Here is a 24,045-nt window from a genome sequence, read left to right as displayed (position 1 = left end):
GTTGCATCTTTCACGTGGCTGCAATTGGGTTCTAGCAAGAACGTTTTCTTACCTACGAATCACCACAACGTGATTTTGTCAACTTCTATTTACCCTTCATAAGGGCCCTGTTCATCGATTCCGCTCCAACTAAAGTGGGAGAGACAGACACCCGCCAGCCACCTTATGCAACTAGTGCATGTCAGTCGGTGGAACCGGTCTCACGTAAGCGTACGTGTAAGGTTGGTCCGGGCCGCTTCATCCCACAATACCGTTGAGCAAGAAAAGACTAGTAGAGGCAAGTAAGATGACAAAATCCACGCCCACAACAAAATTGTGTTCTACTCGTGCAAAGAGAACTACGCATAGACCTAGCTCATGATGCCACTGTTAGGGAACGTTGCAGAAAATTAAAATTTTTCCTACGGTTTCACCAAGATCCATCTATGAGTTCATCTAAGCAACGAGTCAAGGGAGAGAGTTAGCATCTACATACCACTTGTAGATCGCGTGCGGAAGCTTGCAAGGTGATGATGTAGTCGTACTCGACGTGATTCGAATCACCGATGACCAAGTGCTCAACGGACAGCACCTCCGCGTTCAACACACGTACGGGACGGGAGACGTCTCCTCCTTCTTGATTCAGCAAGGGGGAAGGAGAGGTTGAGGAAGACAGCTCCACCGGCAGCATGACGGCGTGGTGATGGTGGAGAAGCAGTACTCCGATAGGGCTTCGCCAAGCACACAACGGAGGAGGAGAGGTGTTGGGGAGGGGAGGGCTGCGCCTTGGAGGGTGGTGCGGCTGCCCTCCCCTCACCCCTCTATTTATAGGGGGAAGGGAGAAGGGGGCCGGCCCCCTAGAACCCATCTAGGGGGGGTGCGGCGGCCTAGGGGAGAGGGGAGAGGGTGGCTTGCCCCCCAAGCCAAGGGGGGCGCCCCCTCTAGGGTTCCCCCCTCAACCCTAGGCGCATGGGCCCAAGGGAGGGGGTGCGGCCAGCCCACCAGGGGCTGGCTCCCTGCCCCACACAGCCCATGTGGCCCCCCGGGAGGGGTGGCCCCTCCCGGTGGACCCCCGGAACTCTTCCGGTGGCCCCGGTACAATACCGGTATGACCCCGAAACTTCCCGGTGTCTGTTTGACAACTTCCCATATATAAATCTTTACCTCCGGACCCTTCCGGAGCTCCTCGTGACGTCCAAGATCCCATCCGGGACTCCGAACAACATTTGGTAGTCACATACTAGTCTTCCTAATAACCCTAGCGTCACCGAACCTTAAGTGTGTAGACCCTACGGGTTCGGGAGACATGCAGACATGACCGAGACGCTCTCAGTCAATAACCAACAGCGGGATCTGGATACCCATGATGGCTCCCACATGCTCCTCGATGTTGTCATCGGATGAACCACGATGTCGAGGATTCGATCAAACCCTGTATGCAATTCCCTTTGTCAATCGGTACGTTACTTGCCCGAGACTTGATCGTCGGTATCCCAATACCTTGTTCAGTCTCGTTACCGGCAAGTCACTTTACTCGTACCGTAATGCATGATCCCGTGTCCAACACCTTGGTCACATTGAGCTCATTATGATGATGCATTACCGAGTGGGCCCAGAGATACCTCTCCGTCATACGGAGTGACAAATCCCAGTCTCGATCCGTGTCAACCCAACAGATACTTTCGGAGATACCTGTAATGCACCTTTATAGTCACCCAGTTACGTTGTGACGTTTGATACACCCAAGGCACTCTTACGGTATCTGGGAGTTACACGATCTCATGGTCGAAGGAAGAGATACTTGACACTGGCAAAGCTCTAGCAAAACGAACTACACGATCTTTTATGCTATGCTTAGGATTGGGTCTTGTCCATCACATCATTCTCCTAATGATGTGATCCCGTTATCAACGACATCCAATGTCCATAGTCAGGAAATCATGACTATCTGTTGATCACAACGAGCTAGTCAACTAGAGGCTCACCAGGGACATATTGTGGTCTAAGTATTCACACGTGTATTACGATTTCCGGATAATACAGTTATAGCATGAATAAAAGACATTTATCATGAACATTGAAATATAATAATACTTTTATTATTGCCTCTAGGGCATATTTCCAACAAACAATCAGCAGCCGAAGGGATGCGCCGTTCGTATTCAGTCTCCACTATAGCAAAATATTTTGAACTTTCGTGTGACCTTTCGTATACCCGTAGTGCGTGGAAAAAATTTAGACATCGGCTTGGCTCATTCCCGCAACCCGCGGTGCATCGTAACGAGGAGTGTCGTGGCAAGGCGGGCGGAGGAGGAGGAGCGCGCGTGAATGTCCCTCTTGTTCTCATGCTCATACATGTGGGGAAACAACCTCCCTTATAAGGAGGTTCAACTCCCACCAAACTAGCAATGTGGTACTAAACTTTAGTTCCGCCTCTTGCCTTGCACGAATAGGCTGCGTGTGCCTCTAGGATTTCTTAGGAATTCTGAAAATGCTATTGGCCTGGCGCAGAACAGACTAAATTCCAGGATCAAGATGGATCCACCGGAGACCAACGAAGACCGGATCCAAATAGATCCACCGAAGACAAACACCGACCGAGTTTCATGAGATTCAACAAAGACACACATCCACACGGTCTCTGACGATGGTAGACGCACATCCGAGATGAGGGATAGGCAGAAAGGACATTATTCCATCTTCACTCTTTAGAGAGTTGTTGTGCACCTAGCCTCCCTAAGAAGGACAGAAGCCCTAATCAAACTCAAAACTCTAACTAAAAGCATGACAGGATCTCACCCGCCAACAAGGATCAAGGTCCACCTTGCCTCCTTGGCCCTAAGGCCACTGAAGACAAAGCGGACGGGTGGCGACATCGATGGGAACCAGGGAAAACCTTAATCGCTTTGTTCGCATGAGACACGGGATGAAGGGGTAACTCCCGTAATAGTTGGGGAACTTTCCGAAGAAATTTTCTCATGTATTAATAATACTCTCTCCATTTCATAATGTAGTGTGCCCACGCTTTTTGAGATTCAACTTTGATCACAAATTAGACCAATAATAATAAATCATTTTACTGAAAAGTTATAACTTTGAAAACTTCTTTCAAATACAAATTCAACGGTATTTGTCATGCTCCCAGGACAGTCGCCCATCTTGGTTAAATTTGTGGTCAAAGTTAAATCCCGAAAAGCATGAAAGCACTATATTATGAAATAGAGGGAGTATTGAATAGCAATACAAAGATTCCTAGAAGTAACAAAAATTTAGGGGCTGTTTGGTTTTCACCTCTGCCTGCCCTGCCAATCTTGGCTAGCCAAATAATTGACGTAGGATCTGGTCACCCGTGACTTGCCAAAAATTTGGCGTGAAACTGAATTAGAGATGTTGGGGTAGGCTGGGCGCACCAAAATATTGATGCTCATCCAAACAGAGCTCCAATCTTGGTCAACGACCAATTTTTTGGATCAACAGCGGGGGGCTGCAATCCAAACAGCCCCTTCCAACAAAATCCATGGGTCACCAAGCAACGTCCATAAACACTAGTCAAAAATTGTTGTAGTAGACAACAGAGGAGTCAATGTGCTAAGGCCCAAAGAATCAACACACTAATACAGTAGCTATCATCGATGAAGAGAAACATAGATCGAAAGAGCTATATCTACAAACGCACCAACTAAAATGATGGCAGGTTGAATTTAGACAAATCAATCGAACATCGGTCGGATCCAAGCAGATCCAACGAATACAAGGGCCCACCGGACCTAAGTAGATCTGCCGAAGACACACATCCACACATCCTTCACCGATGCTAGGCGCGCAAGGACACTATTCTAGCCCTAGGATGACGCCGCCTCGCCGTCCCGACCCAACAAAGACACTAGAATTACCTAAAGTAAGGACGAGATTCCTTGGCCAAAATGGGGGCTGGGATCCGCCACACCTCCAAGGCCCAAGTTTGTGGTTGTGCGAGTATTGTGGCCATTCCGCACGACCACAAACTCATGTTTCATCAGCTTTGCTGCCCGGATTAAGAGCAACCCTAGGTTGAAATGAAGATAAAGTTGAATTCATGTTCCAGTTGGGAAGATTTTGAAGCCAACAACTCCTGTAGCAAGTGGCCGCCGCTTTGTTGATCATCCCAACGAAAATAAAGGATGTGGATTCAGAAGCGCGCGCGTCACAGGGTGAGCTCACGGCCCTGCTCAATGATTGCATCAGATGCACTGAACCAGAAGCAACCGATTGGACGGGATTAGAGGCTGAGATCCGTCCAGGAGTCGGAAGCGCGCTTGGTCTCAACATCTTCTTATTTATTGTTTTCCGGTCAGATCAGCCCCAACCACAAACCACGGGCCGGGAACCAGAAGCAACGAGTGGTTACCAAGAATCAAGCGCGTATAATGATAACCTAATGCTGACAAATGATTAAACAACTCCCCGATCATGCTATAATTGAGCATCTGATGCACCTTCTCGTTTGCAATTTTTTGTGAATGCTTTAATCCTTTTCTGCGGATAAGATCGAATAGCCGCGTGGCCGTGCCCCGACCGAAGAACAAGTGTCTTCTGATTATAATACAAACTGTGGAGTACACCATAAGAATCGTAATGATGATCACAATCATGCACGCCACAGCCGTTTCTGAGTAATACGTTGATTGTAAATTTGTACCAGTATAGTGCTGATTGTACCATAGCCATTCTGCGAGATCCTTTTCGAAACCATTTTTGGAACTAAAAGAAGCGAATAATAGTGCTGATCGCAATCATGCACGCGACGCTACTGCCGTTTTCGAGTAACATGTTGATTGTACGCCGTTAACAAGCTTAGTATAGTGCTGTGGACATTCCGCACTGTCCTAAAATTGAATAGAGCTGCTCCATAGAAGGTACTACTGATGACATCATGGAAACACGATCGAGGCAGATGAGACTATGACAGATCAAGCTTGGCAGTAATGAACTGAAAACAAAGCTCATCTATAGATAAAGGGGCACTCCTACAAATTAACACTAGTGAAACACGAGGTGGATGGGAGATTCTTCTCAGCTAGCTTGATCGGATCAAGCACGCACTGCCACATGACCGGATCATTCGTCCGAACCTTCATGTGCAGAGACGAAAACTACTACTGCTCGTGGTATTGTTAAACCGGCCGGCTCTGAAACACGAGTTGTCGGCGGGATGTTTAATCCCTGCCTGAAGCCCAGAAGTCCTTTCGGTTGCACCTGCTTCATGTGCAACCGTCATCTTGCTTGCTTGCTTCGACCATATGCTGGTGCAAGTGTAAGTGTAAATCCTGCCAATCTTAATCATGAAGCTGGAGTGCTAATTATAAACTGCGCATAGGCAGGCAGTGTGCTGGACGGCTGGCGCGCGCCTACACTTTTCACCTAATGGCCGCCTTCCCATAAATAAACTGCACACAAGTAGAACGCCACAGGGGCAAGGCACACTAAACCTGCTTCCATGCCCTTTCAAAGCCGCGTCACTTTTTCGCAAAAAAGAAGAAGAAAAAAGGCCGCGTCACTTTTTCGCAAAAAAGAAGAAGAAAAAAGGCCGCGTCACCATGCAAGCGACTGATTATACAACGAGGCAGTGGCCCAAAACGGCAGGTAGGATGCCCCAAGCAATATACAACGAGCAATCTATCCTTTGCACTCGAAGCAAGCAAGCAGATTAACAAAAACATAAACAAAATTCTGGGAGCTTTACACTATTGCTAATGAGCATAACAAACCTATTGCTGACCTTTGGGATGGTGCTAATCTTAAAATCACCTTCAGAAGGTGTGTGGACAATAGACTACTACACCTCTGGTTTGACTTAATTAGCATTGCGCAAGATATCATTCTGAATGATGAAGAAGATGCCATTATTTGAAAGTTTGAATCTAATGGGATTTACTCTGTTAGATCTATGTATGGTATAGTTAATTTTAGAGGGGTCTGTCCTGTCCATATCCCTGAGATATGGCAGCTTCAAGTTCCTCCTAATATCCATGTCTTTTTGTGGTTGCTGACTCATAATAAACTGTTGGTTAGGAGTAATCTGTGCAAGAGACAACATTTAGATGATCTTTCTTGCCTGTTTTGCTCTGAATATGAAAATAGTAATCACATGTTCTTTGAATGTGCTGTTGCACCTTCACGCCAAAAAACGAATGGAGCCAGAAACAGCCAGTGGCAATAGCCGGAGATATCATCACCGGGGCGGCTCCAAGGGATCGAAAAGGAGTCAAAACAATGCTACTTGCAGTATGCTGGGAAATCTGGCAGGAGAGAAACAAGTGCACGTTCCAAAACAAGGTGGCATCGTCACCGGACATTGTGAGAAATTTGCAAAGTGTTTTGGAACTTTGGAGGCTTGCAGGAGCAAGCTGCATTGAGACCCCTTTCGGGGATCCGCCGTGAGAATCTTTAGATTATGAGTGGCTCCTCTCCTTTTTTATTTTTCTCTATGTTTCCTCCTTGGTCAATGACCATTGCACACCATGTTATTTCTTCACCATGTTCTCCCTGCTATGAATCAATGAAATAGCCAGCAATTGCTGGACATTTTTCAAAAAAAATGTGCTGTTGCTACTGAGGTGTGGAGGAATATTCATGACATTTCAGGATATATGCCCCAGCCTACTTTTGATAATATGACTAAGATTTGGGAGAAACACAAAACCCTGCAAGCTGAAAATATGCTTGTTTCAGCCACTCTCTGGGTTATCTGGAGAAGCAGGAATGACATGTGTTTTAACAAAAAACCCTGGATGGGTGTGCAGGTAATTCTGAGAAAAATTGCAGGCTTCTGCGATCAATGGAAGATTCTGTGCAAAGAGGCTGCAAGAGATCGCGTGGAGAGGCTAATCTCTTCACTCTGGGAGTCGGCCAGGCATCCTCCTCTGCTGATCTGGCCAGAGCCAGGTTGAGGAAGAAGAATCTGTGGATGCAATACCTGATGAAGAAGAAGGCAGAAGGATGGACTGGCGTGTTCAGCGATGTATTGCTGGAAGGGTGAATCATAGAAACCTTGTATGCGGGAAGTGAGGGGGAAAGAAAGTTATGTTTAGATCTATGTTTCGGTTTCGCAGTTAGTGAGAGTTATTAGAGTGAACTTTTCTGAGAAAGTGCCGGAAGGATGTGCCAATCCTCTCACGCGAGCTGTAATAAGTACTATGTGGTTTCATTTCTATGGAATGGAGCTGGGGCAAGAGCCCTTTTCTTCTAAAAAAACATAAACAAAAGAGAGTAAAACCAATTAAGTGATTGCAACGTACAAACCCCAAAGCTCAATTCAAGCGTTTTCTCCCCTTCCCCTATATGGTAGGGCAAACTCTTTCCTCGAGACTCCACCAGGAAAACTCTTCCCTCCGGACTTATCGGTGAGGCCTTGGATTCGTCTCCCCTCCGCCTGCCGCTCCGACTCCGATGGCGGGGAGGGGAATCTCGATGCCTTCGCACGGGCTAGTAGCCTAGGTTAAGTTTTTTTTTAGTCCTCACAAGTGCGACGCCCGGACGTATGGCGACACTTCTTCTTCGAGTTTGTTTTTCAGGCTCCGATCCTCCTTGGGTTTGTTCATTTGAACGTGTTCGATGAAGCTCTGGCGTAGATTCCTGTCGTTTTTTTGGGGTGGTGAGGTTAGGGTTTCTCCTGCATGACATTAAGATTTGGTGTCAGTTGCTTCAAATCTATTTTAACGTGTAACGACAACGACTACGACTTCAAATCGTTGGTCTTTAGGGGCACGTGCATGAAGATTTTCCAGCTGTCATCGAGAAAGTCAAGACGACTTTGGTAGAGGAGCATCGGCAGCGGCGCGTCGACGGTTCATTCTAGCGGGGATAATCATCGCTCAGTGCTTAGAGACCTCGACGTCAGATTTTAAGCATGGCAAATTGAACGTTTTTCTATGCCAAATTACATTGTTGCTGTATGGCAATTTCCTTCAGCGGGCATGGCAAATCTTGGCAAAAAACTGAACATGGAAAAATGAAGGGACCCATGTCGCGACAATGTAGTTTGTCATAAAAAACGTTGATTGGCCTTTCTCTGTGTATGGGGCAGCCCAGGATGAGTTCAAGACCAATTTTCTCCGTGAATTGGTAATCTAGCGAAAGATAATCCCTATCCCATTTTTATAGGTGGGCATTTCAATTTGCTTTGATTTCCAAATGAGAAAAGCCGCAATAGGTTTGATAATCATTGGCCTTTCCTTTTCAACGTTTTCATGCATAGTCCAAACCTGCGAGAGCTTTCCATGATTGGAAGACAGTTCACTTGGGCGAACAGTCTTCTGGAACCGACATATGAGAAACTAGATCGCGTTTTAATGGATACCGACTGAGAATCTAAATTTCCTATGGTGTATGTTCGTGTTGTACCTCGTATCAAGGCTATATCATACCATGCACCCATTCTCCTAACTACTGGTTGGCCAACACCCCAACACAGACGCAAGTTCAAGTTCAAACTTGGATGGTTGCTTCGGGGTGGCTTCCATGACATGGTTAAGGAGGTGTGGGGAAAACCGGTGGACGGACCTACCCAAATACATAGATGGAATAACAAAATGCGTGCATTGCGCAAATTCCTTGGTGGTTGGGCTAGGCATACGGTGGGTATCCTAAAAAAGGAGAAGCTTTGTCTTTCATCTATCATTGATCAATTAGAAGCTTTGCCGGATGTTAGACCTCTATCTGAGCATGAAATCAAGATCAAGAACCATTCGAATGCACAGATAGCTGACATGTTGCGTGAAGAGTAACTCAAATGGTACCAACATTCTAACTGTCAGTTTATCCTAAAAGGTGATTTGAATACTAGATATTTCCATGAAGACGTCAATGGCAGACACCGGAAGAAAATTATTCATTCCCTACAACAGGATGAGGGCATGATTGAGGGGCATGAGCAACTTAAATCTTATATCACTAATCATTTTTAAAATCTGTCCGGAGTCCTAGAGGAAGGAAATTTCTCGATGGATGAGTCCCGAATAGATGACATTAACAACCCCATACCCCGAGGAGGAAGTTAGAAAGGTGGTTTTTCTAATGGGGCATAACAAAGCCCCGGGTCCGGATGGTTTTCCCGCGGAGTTCTATCAAAACTTCTGGGAAGTCATCAAACTGGATCTCCTACTTTTGTTAAGCCACCTACATGCTGGCCAACTAGAATTGTTTCGCTTAAACTTCGGCGAGATTATTTTATTACCTAAGGTTAATGAGGTTGAAAGGATACAACAATATAGACCTATTTGCCTCCTTATTCACGAAGGTTGCGACTATTAGGCTAAATTCGGTTACTGAACATGTGATTCGTCCGTCACAGACAATTTTTATGCAAGGCAGACACATCTTAGATGGAGTTGTTATCCTTCATTGAACAGTCCATGAATTACACCAGAAAAAGTTGAATGGTGTGGTACTAAAAATAGACTTCGAAAAGGCTTATGACAAAGTCAAGTGGCCCTTTCTACAACAGAGTCTCAGAATAAAAGAATTTTCTGCAGAGTGGTGTGCTATGATCTATAGCTTCATTTCTGGAGGTAGTGTTGCCATTAAGGTCAATGATGGCGTTGGATACTATTTCTAAACGAAGAAGGGATTGCGATAAGGTGACTCGTTATCGCCCATGCGGTCATGGTTGAGTGTGCCAAGGTTGATGGCCAAATTGATGGTGTTATAAATCATCTAGTTGATGATGGTCTCTCTATACTTCAATATGCCGATGATACGATTCTCTTCATGGATCATGACCTCAAGAAAGCGAGAAATATGAAACTAATTTTATCAGCATTTGAGCAACTCTCAGGGTCTTAAGATCAATTTTCATAAAAATAAATTGTTTTGCTTTGGTGACGCACAAGACAAGGCCCACATGTATGCTGAACTGTTCGGATACGGGTTGGGCCAGTTTTGATCACATATTTGGGTATGCCGATACACTATCGGAGACTCACAAATGTTGAATGGAAACATGTTGAGAAGAGACTGCAAAAAATACTTAGCAGTTGGAAAGGTAAACTGCTATCTCTAGGTGGAAGAGTGGTTCTCATAAATTCAGTACAAACTACTAAGTACTATGGTACTATATACTCCCTCCGTCCAAAAATACTTGTCATCAAAATGGATAAAAGGAGATGTATCTAGATGTATTTTAGTTCTAGATACATCCCTTTTTATCCATTTTGACGACAAGTATTTTCGGACGGAGGGAGTATGATTTCCTTCTTCCAATTGTCAAAAGGAGTTTTACATAGATTGAATTATTTTCGATCAAGATTCTTTTGGCTAGGAGATAGCGAGCAAAAGAAATATCGACTGGCTAAATGGAGTGTGGTTTGTCATCCCAAAGACAAAGGCGGGTTGGGCATTCATGACCTTGAGGTTAAGAATAGGGCCCTTCTAGGCAAGCAGTTGTTAAATTTCTGACGGAAGATGGTGTGTGGTAGACCCTCCTAATGAGGAAATATGTGGGTTCCAAGGCGGTATCCCAAGTACAACGCTAGCCTGAGGATTCCCAGTTTTGGGCGGGTCTAGTTGATACGAAGAAATATTTCTTCTGCTATGGATCATTCTCTTTTAAGGACGGCTCGGAATTTAGATTCTGGGAGGATGAGTGGCTAGGAAATGCCACACTTCGGGAACACTATTCGGCTTTATACAATATTGTGCGCCACAAGGGTGATACTATCGCCACGGAAATGAAATCATTTCCGTCTAATGTGACGTTTAGAAGAGATTTAATTGGACCTAGACTACATTCGTGGAACATCCTGCTCCAGCGGTTGTCCACGGTGCAATTGCCACATGGGTCTGATGTATTCCGATGGAATCTCCATGGGAATGGACAATTCTCAATTGAGTCCATGTATAGAGCGTTAATCCAGTCTGATGTGCCAGTTGATAATAACAAGAAGATCTGGAAGATAAAGAAACCTCTTAAGAAAATAAATCTTTGCATGGTATCTTTGTCGTGGAGTTATTCTTACTAAAGATAACATTATTAAGAGGAATTAGCAAAGAAGTTCACAATCTTGTCTTTTGTCACCATGATGAGACAATAAAACATTTATATTATTCCAATGCAAATTGGCACGTTCTATACGATCAGTCATCCAAATAGCTTCTGGCTTGTATCCTTCTTGTAGTGTCGTTAATGTATTTGGCAACTAGTTACATGGGATTGATCACAAGTTTAGAACTCTTCTCAGGGTGGGAGCACTAGCCGTTATTTGGTCGCTTTGGTTATGTAGAAATGATAAGGTTTTAATGATAAAAGTACTTCTCTGATGTATGTTATCTACAGATGTGCCGGGACTCTTTGTTTATGGTCCTCTCTACAACGCGTGAAGAATCGAGACCTGTTTACGGAGGTGTATACACAATTGGAGGCTACAGCGAGGGATACTTTTATTCAACATGGGTGGCAGCATGATCTTAGAATTGGCCACGCCCCGCTTTAGGCCTTATATGAACTCTACATGTCTCTTTGTATTTATCCTTTTAAATTTTTTATTTGTATGTGAGGACATTATTTAGCTGTATGCATCTTAGTTATGCAGAGGCCGGGTGTAATGCTTAAATCTTGTACTCCCTCCGTTCCAAATTACTCGTTGTGGTTTTAGTTCAAATTTAAACTTTTAAATTTGAACTAAAATCACGACTAGTAATTTGGAACGGAGAGGGTAAGTAATAAAACGTCCCTTTTCGAAAAATAGTCTTGCTAATACTGGTCATTTTTGTGATAGCACCCTGCTTGTTGGTTGGGTCGTGTGCCAGGAAGTGTAGCCGAAGATGTCTTAGCAGATTGTAATTCAATTACCGCGGAGTAAAACACACACTTTCTGTAAAAAAGAATGCGAACGGGACTTTTGAAAGAGGACAAGGAATCCTAAAGAAAAGAATGCGGACGGGATCTGCTTACTTTGCGTCGAGCCGCATCACACGGCGGGCCTGGATCGGGATCGCCGATCGCCGGTCGCTTTCGGGAGACGGAACCCAACGGCGGCAGCGGTGTCCGCACGCCGGATTCCAGCACTACTGTTTCGTCGCTGTCTTACCCGAGCGTGCGTGCGTACGCGCGTGCGTAATAATCTGCGCGGGCTGCGGCATGTTGCATCCATCGACCGAACGGCCGACCGAGACGGCGAGAAAAACTGTAGGCTCGTCGTCAGCAGCGCTTATCGGGAGGGCTGGATAGAGGAAAACTGGCTCGGTTCTCGTGTGGACTGTTTGTTCTCTTCTTCTACAGAATTTCACGAGCAGCTCTAGGTGACACGTTAGCTTGTGAGGACTGGCCAGCTGACAGGCAGAGCTTCCCTTGCCTGTCAAAGGTTCAGTTCAGCCATTCGCAGAGCTCCAGCTCCCCGGATCGATCTCGCCGGAATATTACCAGGACGATACGGATATGGACGAGCCCAGCAGATTGGTATATTTTTTTTCTCACTTTTCGCATCAATGCCAGACGGATTCGGGCCGCCGGCGTCGAAATCCAAATCGAGCCGGTCCCCTTTCGGTTATCCCGGGAGAAAAAGCTCACGCGCTGACGGTTGCTCCCACGGCGTGTTCCACCGCCCAGCTCTCTACCTCGACACTTGTTCTGTGTTCCTTGCCGTGTCCATTGTTTCGTTGATTCCTTCACCATCTTCCTCCTCCGCGCTTCCGCAGGCCCATGAGCTGGGACTGGGAGTGAGCTACCGTGCTGGTTCCACTGCGGCTGACGTATACGGTGTATGCTGACCGCCCAAGCCGCCGACGAACTGTGATCGGAGATGCCTCCCCGCGAGATCGACGGGACGACTACATGGAACTGAACTTTGTACAAGGGCTTATTTTCTCGAATACGCATGAGTGTACGTATCATTCATTAAAGAAGAAAGGGCGGGAAGTCACAAACCACCCGTACAACAAGGTTTTATGAGCGTTCCCTTCTCTACATGGTTTCGGGCCATCTAGGAATAAATAAAGGCATCTATGGAGCGAAAAAAAAATACGTTGAGACTTTGAGAGGGAGCCAAATAAGATTACTCGTTTTTGTATTGACGAGTAACACGTTCGAATAATACAGTTTTTTAGCGAAAAGCATCGGATTTTCATAAAAAGCTTTCAACGATACAAGACATCTCAAAAACCAAGAAAAGTGCAACCGGGTTCTCCTCGGCCCCTTGGCCGTAAGACCAAGGACATCGCCCTTCTCATCTATGAGGCCTCAAGGTGAAAAAAGGTAAAAGGTGTGCGAGGCGCTCAGGGATAATGCTTGGATCTTCAAAATCAGACCCTCTGACGTTGTCTCGGTAGATCATATCGGAGAGTTCTTCAATCTTTGGATAATCGTTGACGATTTCCATCTTGATGATCTTGTCGAGGATGATATTAGGTGGAAGCACGTTAATGATCGATTGTATTCGGCGTCCTTTGCCTATAAGGCGTAATTCTTGGGCTTGGTCCTATCTCCTTTAGATTGCATGACATAAAAGAATTGGGCACCGCCGAAGGTCAAGTTTTTCTCTTGGTTGGCCACACATGATAGGATTTGGGCCGCTGATAGTCGGCCAAGTGCGGTTGAAGAATTGCAGCCTTTGCCCCTTTTGCAAAAGAGAAAAATAAAATGGGACACATCTCTTCTTTTGGTGTTGATGCACCCTTCGACTTTGGAACTCGGTGATTGAAAAACTTGACCTTGTGCATATGGATACATCTATCTTGCCATGTTGAGGGCTCCGTCAAGGAGTGGTGGGATAATAGAACCGACGTGCACACCCCATCTTGAAAGGCCATGGCATCACTTATCATGCTTGTCTCTTGGACGATTTGGAATGAAAGGAATGTTTGCATGCACCGGCGCAAGAGCACACTGCCGCCGATACTACTCAACACAACACCATTTTGGACGAGGCAAAGTTATGGGTTGCCGCGGGTGCAAAGAAGTTATGGAAAATCATTTTCGCAAGTGAATATATATATGAGAAATTCTTTGCCTCCATTTTTTAAAAGCCAGGTTCTTAGAGAGCCACACAAACTCAAACTCGAGTACGAGTAGAAGGTTCGCCACCACTACCACTCCATCACCAAAGCCGGCTTGACATTGTATCGTACGGTCGGGAAGTCATCGTGTTAAGATCCAGGCGGATAAACACCTCGAAGAAGAAGTCGCCATCGCATAAGACTTGTGTGGGCCGGTCTAAAATCCTAGAGCTAAATCATGCCCCGAAGAAAAATTCTATGAACTTCATAACGAAGACAGTGAAAACACCACAGCGACAGAGCGGAAGCACAAACCACCAAAGAGAGATCTGACACGTTAGGCACACACCAAGGGAAAAAAAGAGACCATAGCCTCATCGCTGTGGGATAAACAACGGGAACATCACCCTGCTCCACTGTGGAGATGGCGGCGGTTATCGGCGGCATGGCGCTGTGGAGGCTCGGCGTCCGATGCGCGGGATGGACTCGCGCAGGAGGTAGCTGTTTGGCGTCATGATGACATTGATGGCTGAGTGGCCAGACAAGGTAGATGACTCAATATGATTTGAAGACGGACCTCTGGAAGATGACGGCGACGACACACGAGTGCGTCTGATCGGATTGTGCCCCAGACCCGGTATGTGGCTCGGCTGGGGCTTCCGGCTTTTGATGTTAGGCTTAGGTGAGTGGTCTGAGTGGCCCAGCTAGCACCCCTTCATCGTATGGATAGGAGTAACGGCATATGTTGCCAAGATGGTGGATTCAGGCATATTGTTGTAATACTCTGTAAGGTCCTTGAGAATAATCAATAAAGTGACCGTATGCATCTCCCAGATGCAGAGGCCGGGGGTCATCCTCCTTTTCTAAAAAAAATCACCCTGGTCCATTGTCTGCTCGCAACACCACCACCACAAAAGAGCAGGGAGAAGAAGACCATTACCTCGTTAGCAACACACCGACACATGAAAAAAACGCCCGCCCAAATCCCAAGGACCTGAGACGATGTAGACACTGCCTTCCAGATCCAACATCGATAGATAGGATAACCACAACTTTGGTGAAAGGTTTGGAATAAACTGATTTAACAGTGGCATAGCCACCGCCAGGACGAAGCCATAGACATCCAAAAACCTAAGTTAGACACTAGATTACTAAAGACGAGCAGAAACAAAGTACCGACTCCCTACCTCCTACCGCCACCGGAGTAGCCGGTGGAGGTGAGGGGACTTGTTTGAATAACATAGTTGAAACATATTTGATGGTATTTTATGAGTATCGTTTCTTCATAAGGTTCACTTGTTTTATACTTGATGTGAAAAGAGGATGTGTATTGCAGACAATAAATTTACCCACAAGTATTTTTCTTCTTCCAGGAGTAAACCCACACGTGTCAATCATCATATAATTTCATGTTAAACATAGAAATGTTTTTTCTGATATTTCAGATAACAAGCACATCCAAAAACAAATGAGCTTTTATTTGTAGAAATATCACATAAAAACAATATACGTGTGCACGGAGAACATAATATTTCTCATATATACAAGATCAAATCAAGATGAAACAAATACCAAACATATGAGTGATTAGGGAAATGTATTTCATTTTATCACAACCTTTTATTATAGAGTTACAATAAAGTTTCCAAAGCGTCTGAGTAATCAGAGGAAGGTATACCATTTATTTGATTGATATTTACAAAATTACAGTAAATATTTAGCAACATATGAGTGATTAGAGGAAATTATAATATTCTACCACAACCTTGGAAGAATAACTATAAGACTACACAAGACGATCTAAAAAAATTACCATCTTAACTCGTACTTTTTATATTGCTATTCATGAAAATTGTTGTTAAATTAATTCAAAATTTCGGAAGTTAATTCCTCTTTCGTGGAAGTTTTTTAACACAATACAGACGCAAACGCTCATACATACGTGCATACACTTATCCTATGAACGCACACACGCACACCCTACCCCTATGAGCACTTTTGAGAGACTCAGCCGACATATCATTTTGAGATTTACGAAGTCACAGTAGGTGCCTCATCGTCGATGGGAACGTCTCCTCCCACTGAAAGCGCATCGCTGAAAATCCTGAAATAAATCCATGAATAATGCGAGCACCAGGACTTGAACCCTGATGGTTGAGGATACCACTACCCCTCTGACCATGGTTCGCTCTTTCATGAAAGTTAGAAATATCACTTTCTACCCGCAAAAAAAATGTCACTTCCAGTTTTTTATGAATTGAGGATTTCCAGAGTACATTACGTTTTTCTTGAGGTAAGAGTGTATTACGTTCTTCAAAACATTTCGCAGCGAGAGAAGGCCAACAGCGATGGGTGGGCCGAACACACGAATGAGAGCCTCGGCCCATAGCATCAGCACGGGCCGGCTGTGACGTCTCGACCTAATAGGACCAGCCCGTTCGGCCCACACAGTTCCGCCGCCGTCTCTCCGAGCGGCCCGTGCTCATATACCACGCTTCCACGGTTCTCCCCTCGTTCCCCATTCTCTCGGAAGCCGCGCTCCCAAACCCTAGCTCCCACCGCAGCGGCCACCGCCTCTCGACCCCCGCCCCTCTCCCGGTTCGCCGCCCGCTTCCTTCTCCCGCACCAGCGATCCCTCTCCCCTGCCCGTCTGCTCGCTGAATCATCCGCGCGTTTGATCTGCAGGTGCGCGCCTGTTGCTGCAGACGAGAAGCGGCTGAGGCGAAGAGGAATCGACCATGGCGACCCGTAAGCTACCCATCCCTTTTCCAGCGCGAGTTTTGTCCTTCACGAATTCGGTGGCACCGGAAGGGGCGGCTGTGGTTGTCGAACCCTCTCGATTTTTTCGTTGCTCGGATTGATTGATTGATTGGTCGCCACGGCCGCGGTGCGGGTTTCGGGGCTGTCGTGAAGTGTCGATTCCGTGGCTAGATGTTGAGAACGGGTGTGATTTAGGCAGCGTCTTAGAGAAGGTGTGGTTTCGTCCCTGCAGAAAGATAGTTGACCGTCTGGACATGATTTATTCTTTGGTATTTAGGATTAGAATTCGAATTAATATTTAGATTAGCTTTGAGTTTGTGATGAGCAGCTGTTGCTGCTGCTGTATTTATCTAGGATTAACCCCGTCACCATTTCGTATACAAGTGGTGTTGCTGTGATCTGAGAGTATGAAATTGTGATGTTTAATCATGTGGTACACCTCCAAGTGGATGCCCTTGTGCCTGTGAAAGTGTTAGAAGTTCATATGTGATTTTCGGTATAAGTAATTACCCTTCTAGTCTGAGTTGCTGTACTGTTTGTGGCAACTCTGCTCCTCGTATCCTTTGGGTTTTGACCGTGTTCTTTGCTATGTGGTTTCTGCAGGTATCCAGTTTGAGAACAACTGTGAAGTTGGTGTTTTCTCCAAGCTCACAAATGCCTACTGTCTGGTTGCAATTGGAGGATCAGAGAATTTCTACAGGTTAGCAATGGATGTTTCCTTTGGTTTAGCTTTTTGGACTTTTGGTGGAAGCAGAGGAATAACTAACTCTAACTGATTGATCTTTTGAATACCTATGCAGTACATTTGAGTCTGAGCTTGCAGATGTCATTCCTGTGGTCAAGACCTCTATCGGTGGCACTAGAATAATTGGTCGCCTCTGCGTTGGTTAGCCTTTGAACTTATAGTCTGTCATTTGAGCTATTCACTCACTTGTAGTGTACTTACCACCACCTTGATGACCCCAGGAAACAAGAATGGACTTCTCTTGCCACACACAACCACTGATCAAGGTACTTTATTTCGGAACCTCAATCTACAATGTAATTGTTTACATAATTCTGTTATGTCTTGTGTGTTGTTGCGAACCGCACAGTTCTCTTATGGTTTAATATGCTTTTGAATACGAATTTGCTATCTACCAGCATTCATTTTCAAGTTGATTTTAGTACTTAAAAGACTGTTGATACCATTGGAGTTACATAGAAGTTGCTTAGAGATTCGTTATGTCTACAGATGTTGGTTTCTTCAGTCATTTCTGATGTTTCAGTTCTTAGACATCTTGCTTCTAGAGAGGCATGATTTGTGTAGTTAAGTGATATTATGATTTTTGTGATGCTTATTATTTTTATGGGGTTTTGAACTTTTGCTAGAGCTTCAGCATCTGAGGAACTGCATACCTGATCAAGTGGTTGTTCAGCGCATCGATGAGAGGCTGTCTGCCCTTGGCAATTGCATATCCTGCAATGACCATGTTGCGCTCACACACCCTGACCTTGACAAGGTATGCCTATACATCCCTAGTGATGTTTATTTGCTGAACCTGTGCCTTTCCTAGCTTACCTCAACTAAAGTATCTCCTGTTTGGTTCCCCAGGCAACTGAGGAGCTTATTGCAGATGTGCTTGGGGTTGAGGTGTTCCGTCAGACGATTGCAGGAAATATCCTTGTTGGCAGCTACTGTGCATTCTCTAACAGGGGTGGACTGGTATGATGTTGCTGCATTTGCATCCCTCTGATCTATCTGTTTCTGCAAAAAATGGTTAAGGTTGTTAATGTGCAATTCATTTGTGGCACAGGTCCATCCTCACACATCCATTGAAGATCTTGATGAGCTGTCCACACTCCTCCAAGTCCCTCTTGTCGCTGGAACCGTGAACCGTGGTAGCGAGGTCATTGCTGCGGGCATGACGGTGAACGACTGGACCGCCTTCTGTGGCTCAGACACAACGGCTACCGAGCTGTCCGTCATCGAGAGCGTCTTCAAGTTGAGAGAAGGCCAGCCCACGGCGATCATCGATGACATGAGGAAGTCGCTGATTGACAGCTATGTCTAAATGATCAAAGGGCATGCGGTGCGGTGTGGTTCTTGAGCTGTACTCTTGGTTGACAGTAGCAAAAAAAAAAAAAAACGTGCCTGTCTAAGCTGTTACTTCTGTCTGTCTTCTGAATTTGGAATTACAAACTTATGCTTTGTACTGGTAAAGCTTACGGTATCTGGGAGATGCGCTCTTATGCTTTGTGACGTTAAAACCTTAAACTTCTAGTCCAGTATATGTTGGTTTTATATTCTACTCCCTCCGTTCCAAAATAGATGACCCTAACTTTGTACGGAGGGAGTACTAGCATTGACGAACTTTGGTTACATCTACGTTGACGATTCATGCATTGTTTTTCCACTTGTAGAAACTTCTTGCTCTGTTACATAAAAAAAATACGCACAGGTCCTCAGCTCTGGGCAGAGCTTTTATTTCCAACCTTTTGCTCGCTTAAATTGTATACAAGTACAAAATCATTACACATATAACGTGCCATATAACACAACAGGCACAAATGATGGAGTGGAAATAATCAGCACATGGTCTGGAATGTAGATCATGCCGCGCTTTTATTTCCAACCAGCGTGTGATGGCAGATGAAAAAGATAATCAGCACATTCCTTTTGCTCGCTTACAAAATCATTACACATGGTATAACGTAACACAACAGGCACGAATGATGGAGTCGTAATAAATATTGGATGCATGGTCGGAGAACTTGGTATATGTAAACTGAATTAGGACGCTCCGCCGATGCGGCCCTGCTTCCTGGCGACGACGGCCATCTTGATGCCGGCCTGGCACTGGGCGGGGACGCTGCAGATGAAGTAGCTTGGGCCGAGGGCGAGCGCGACGCGGTCGGCCCCGGACTTGAGCACCTTCGCGCCGCTCGGCGCGGCGCACGCCTCGTACTCCGACGCGGACACCTTCACCACGTCCAGCGCCGTCGGGTCGTAATTGAACACTGCATGCACGCGCACACGTACCCAAATCCGCACATGCATCAGAGCTTGGCGCCATCAATTTAATTTTCATGCAGCAAGCATACATTGATGCATGTATGTATGCACGCAAGTACCATCTCTCGGTTTAAATTAACAGTTTTGCTAAGTCTTAGTGGGCCGAGAGACTTCGCTGATGCTATATCCTTTAGATCTTGCATGAAGATCCGTACAGAACATTTTTTTTAGTCTTTCTTTGCTTTCTTATATACTACTCCGTATATCACGTGACCGAGGCTTCGTTAAGTCTGAGATCTTAGACCGGTAATGCTACACGTACGGGCAATTACAGACAAAGATTAATTACAGGCTGAGTTGGGAAAATGTGATTGGAAAGAAGATGTGTGGGGCGGGACCACCCTAGGTAGAATCAGGGGGGGCGAAGAGATATAAGGGAAGGGCTCCGTAATTGCCTGTAAGGAGCGCGTACGTCTAGAATTATTCATCTTAGACACACCCTATTATTAAACTGCAAAAACGCCTTAGTTACATTTATTAGAAACAGAAGAGGTCAGAGGGTGTACGTACCAAGGACATCACGGCCCAAGAAGCGCTTGGCGTTGGCCCAGGAGCTGGCGTTGACCGACCAGCCGCCCCCGTCGCCGACGATGAACTCCGCCGACTCCGCCACCCCCGCATGGAGGAACGCGCAGACGAGCAGCACGCCCACGACCACGGCCGTGTTGCCGTTGCCGCTTGCAATCCCCCGCGCCGCCATTGCTAGCTAGCTTAACTAGCAGCTACCGAACACCGATCAGTCACTCACTCACTCGAGCAGAAACAGGGCAGGTTGTCAAAGTGTGAGGGTGCGGTGGCTGCTGCTAGCAATGGCGTAGCCGGTGTGGTTTTTATCGGCTCGCCGGAGTGCGGACGTGACGCGAGGCCAAGTATGCGGAAAGGAGTGTGGAAATTAAATACTGCTGGCAATATACAACGACTCCGCATGTGTTTTTCATTTTGGAAAGCGTAAAGTGGAACGGAATGATAGGGTTGGACTGGCCGCCGACGATCAACTCGAATTAGAATTTAGAAGAATCTTCTGTTAGATTGAATTGTGCAGAAAAATAGTACGAAGCATGCAAGGCGAGGGGAAGAACTACTACTGTTATTAAGAAAGTAGCGCCAGGACCAGGTATGTATAATAAGGCCGTGTTCGGCAACCCTCCACTCCTTCACTATGGAGCGGAGCACTAGAGCCACTCGCCAAAATACGACTGCATGCCGCTTTGCTCCGCAACGGAGTTGCAGAGTGAAGAGATCCCTCGGAAAGAAATATAAAACATAATGATCTAAACACTTTTATATTTCTTTATTACTGAGGGAGTAGATGATACCTCACGCTTTGTTACAAAAATTGGTTAAAATCTATTGTTGTGATATTTGATGTTATGAATTATGAATAATATATTAACTAAAACTAATAATACACACTATATATTTGCATTTGATCATTTTATTGTCATTTTTATGAAGAACTTTCTCAGTGAGTCTTTGATGAGGTGGCATGGGTGATTAAGTAGGATGTGTGCATGTTGAGTCGAATAGAAGTAATTGGGGTCGATTAATAATGACCGTGCATGTTAAGGTGGGTCTTTGATAATGTGATATGTGTACATGTTGAGATAAATAAAAGTAGAGGGGATCAGCTAATTAGGTATATAGCTTTTTTTTGTACATGTTGCATTTCAAGGTATTTCATCTTAAACTTTTACTCACATACACATTTCATCCTTGTATACTTGTTGCATATTTTCTTTTGTAAGATTTCCTGGGATCGGAAAGTTTGATTTTTTCAAAAATTTCGGGCTGCATGGAGATGGAGCCTAGTCACCAAAACACCCCACTCCCCATATAAAATATAACTATAAAACCGTTGTCACGAACAATATATAAGGGCGCGTTTGGTTACCTGTATCATTTTTGGGCACTCTGCATACTTGTCCCAACTGGGCCTGGCTGAGCATATGCAAGCAAAAAATCAACATCTGCATGTTGATTGGTTGCATGCATTGCATCAAGCCCCAGATGGTTGCAACTTGTTTGGTTGCCTGTGTTTGTGCGTTAGGTATGAGCAGATGCAAAGCACAACTGTTTGGTTGTGTGGAAATACTTGATCTGCTCAACCCTTTCAAATGTGGTGGGCCTACTGAAGGAAATATGCCCTAGAGGCAATAATAAAGTTATTATTTATTTCCTTATTTCATGATAAATGTTTATTATTCATGCTAGAATTGTATTAACCGGAAACTTAGTACATGTGTGAATACATAGACAAAGCATATAGTCCCTAGTATGCCTCTACTTGACTAGCTCATTAATCAAAGATGATTATGTTTCCTAAGAGCATCTCCAATAGATGGTCCAAATGTAAAAATAACTAACTTTTGGACCATCTGGGGCAAAAAACGGTGCTCCAACAGACGATCCATATGCAAAAAAATTGGACCGCGGCCTCTCGTGATGTAAAATCCAACACCTTGCGGTGCACATTTACATCGCGAATGCCCAACCGCCACTTCCTTTCCGTTCCCACCCGCGAAGACCAGCCGGCCGGAATCCGCCCCCGCGACCGCCGAAAACCACGCCGTCGGCGCCGCCACCACCCCAAATCCCCACGTCCGCCCTTGATGACCCGCAAGTATAAGGGATAGTTGTAGCCTCTTTTGATAAGTAAGAGTGTCGAACCCAACGAGGAGCTAAAGGTAGAACAAATACTCTCTCAAGCCCTATCTGCCATTGATATGACTCTACGCACGCTTAGTGTTTGCTTTACCTAGAACAAGAATGAAACTAGAAGTACTTTGTAGGTGTGATAGGATAGGTTTACAAGATAATAAAGAGCAAGTAAATAAAAAGTAGGGGCTGTTTAGATATAGAAGCAATAATAGTAAATATAGCGAGTGTGGAAAAGTGGTGGTAGGAGTTGTGGAATTGTCCCTAAGCAATTGACTACTTTACTAGACCGATAGCAAGTTATATGTGGGAGAGGCCACTGCTAGCATGTCATCCCTGACTTGGAATTCTATGCACTTATGATTGGAACTATTAGCAAACAGTCCGCAACTACTAACGTTCATTAAGGTAAAACCCAACCATAGCATTAAGATATATTGGTCCCCCTTTAATACCGTATGCATCAATTTCTATGTTAGGTTGAAGCTTCTATCACTCTAGCCCTCCAATACATAGTCCTATCAACATACAACTAACCCTATGGTGTGATCCACGCGCGCGTTCATATGATGGGCACCAAAGGACAGCAACATAACCACAAGGAAATTAAATCAATCATAGCAATTCATCAACCACCAATAGGACAACGAAAATCTACTCAGACATCATAGGATGGAAACACATCATTGGAAAATAATATGAAGCATAAAGCACCATGTTCAAATAGAGGGTACAGCGGGTTGCGGGAGAGTGGACCGCTGTAGATAGAGGGGGGAAGGTGATGGAGATGTTGGTGAAGATGACGGTGGTGTTGGTGAAGATCACGGTGATGATGATGGCCCCCGGCGGCGTTCCGGCGCCACCGGAAGCAAGGGGGAGAGAGAGCCCCCCTTCTTCTTCTTCTTCCTTGACCTTCTCCCTAGATGTGAGAAGGGTTTCCCCTCTGGTCCTTGGCTCCCATGGCTTGGGAGGGGCGAGAGCCCCTCTGAGATTGGATCTATCTCTCCGTTTCTGCGTTCTCAGATTTTGCCCCTTCACCATTTCCTTTATATCTGGAGATCCATAACTTCGATTGGGGTGAATCTTTCGCCCAGATTTTTCTCATAAAATTAGCTTTCTTGCGGCAAAAGAAGAGCGTCAACCGCCTTACGGGTGACCCACGAGAGTGCCAGACGTGCCCAGGGGGGTGGGCGCACCCCTGTCTCGTGGCCACCTCGGGCACTGTTTCGCGTTGATTCTTCCTCTGGAAAATCCCAAATATTCCAAAATAATTCTCCGTCTATTTTTATCCCATTTGGATTCCGTTTGATATTGGATTTCTGCGAAACATAAAACATACAACAAACAGGAACTGTCACTGGGCACTGGATCAATATGTTAGTCCCAAAAAATAGTATAAAAAGTTGCCAAAAGTATATAAAAGTTGAATAATATTGGCATGGAACAATCAAAAATTATAGATATGACAGAGACGTATCAGCATCCCCAAGCTTAATTCCTGCCCGTCCTCGAGTAGGTAAATGATAAAAAAGATAATTTTTTATGTGGAATGCTACCTAGCATAATCTTGATCATATGTCTAATCATGGCATGAATATTAAGACACGAGTGATTCAAAGCAATAGTCT

The 24,045-nt window shown here is 45.3% G+C and overlaps 2 protein-coding genes across 2 annotated transcripts; one reads left to right on the top strand and one right to left on the bottom strand.

Annotated features, from left to right (window-relative positions):
* The first annotated feature begins 16,431 nt into the window (after positions 1 to 16,431).
* Positions 16,432 to 18,975, top strand: LOC119362794 (eukaryotic translation initiation factor 6-2-like). The gene is made up of 8 exons (XM_037628061.1): positions 16,432 to 16,545; positions 16,633 to 16,695; positions 17,311 to 17,407; positions 17,508 to 17,593; positions 17,674 to 17,718; positions 18,079 to 18,209; positions 18,302 to 18,412; positions 18,504 to 18,975. Exons 2-8 carry the CDS (start codon positions 16,686 to 16,688, stop codon positions 18,759 to 18,761), a joined length of 738 nt encoding a protein of 245 aa, XP_037483958.1. The 5' UTR covers positions 16,432 to 16,545; positions 16,633 to 16,685; the 3' UTR covers positions 18,762 to 18,975.
* Positions 18,976 to 19,286: 311 nt separating this feature from the next.
* On the bottom strand, positions 19,287 to 20,543 carry LOC119367451 (basic blue protein-like). The gene is made up of 2 exons (XM_037632959.1): positions 20,273 to 20,543; positions 19,287 to 19,707 (listed from the first exon to the last, which is right to left on the bottom strand). Exons 1-2 carry the CDS (start codon positions 20,460 to 20,462, stop codon positions 19,481 to 19,483), a joined length of 417 nt encoding a protein of 138 aa, XP_037488856.1. The 5' UTR covers positions 20,463 to 20,543; the 3' UTR covers positions 19,287 to 19,480.
* Between the last annotated feature and the right edge of the window lie 3,502 nt (positions 20,544 to 24,045).

The sequence above is a fragment of the Triticum dicoccoides genome, chromosome 2B, assembly GCF_002162155.2.
Source record: "Triticum dicoccoides isolate Atlit2015 ecotype Zavitan chromosome 2B, WEW_v2.0, whole genome shotgun sequence".
Lineage (NCBI taxonomy): Eukaryota > Viridiplantae > Streptophyta > Magnoliopsida > Poales > Poaceae > Triticum > Triticum dicoccoides.
The sequence above is the reverse complement of the archived record's forward strand: the minus strand, read 5'-3'. Positions and strand labels throughout refer to the sequence as shown.

Excerpts from the sequence above, each read along its gene's own strand:
- LOC119362794 (XM_037628061.1), top strand. Across the intron at positions 18,210-18,301 it reads CACACCCTGACCTTGACAAG|GCAACTGAGGAGCTTATTGC; the intron begins GTATGCCTATAC and ends TTGGTTCCCCAG. Across the intron at positions 18,413-18,503 it reads TCTCTAACAGGGGTGGACTG|GTCCATCCTCACACATCCAT; the intron begins GTATGATGTTGC and ends TTTGTGGCACAG.
- LOC119367451 (XM_037632959.1), bottom strand. The coding sequence starts at position 20,462 with ATGGCGGCGCGGGGGATTGCAAGCGGCAACGGCAACACGGCCGTGGTC. Across the intron at positions 19,708-20,272 it reads CTTGGGCCGTGATGTCCTTG|TGTTCAATTACGACCCGACG; the intron begins GTACGTACACCC and ends GCGTGCATGCAG.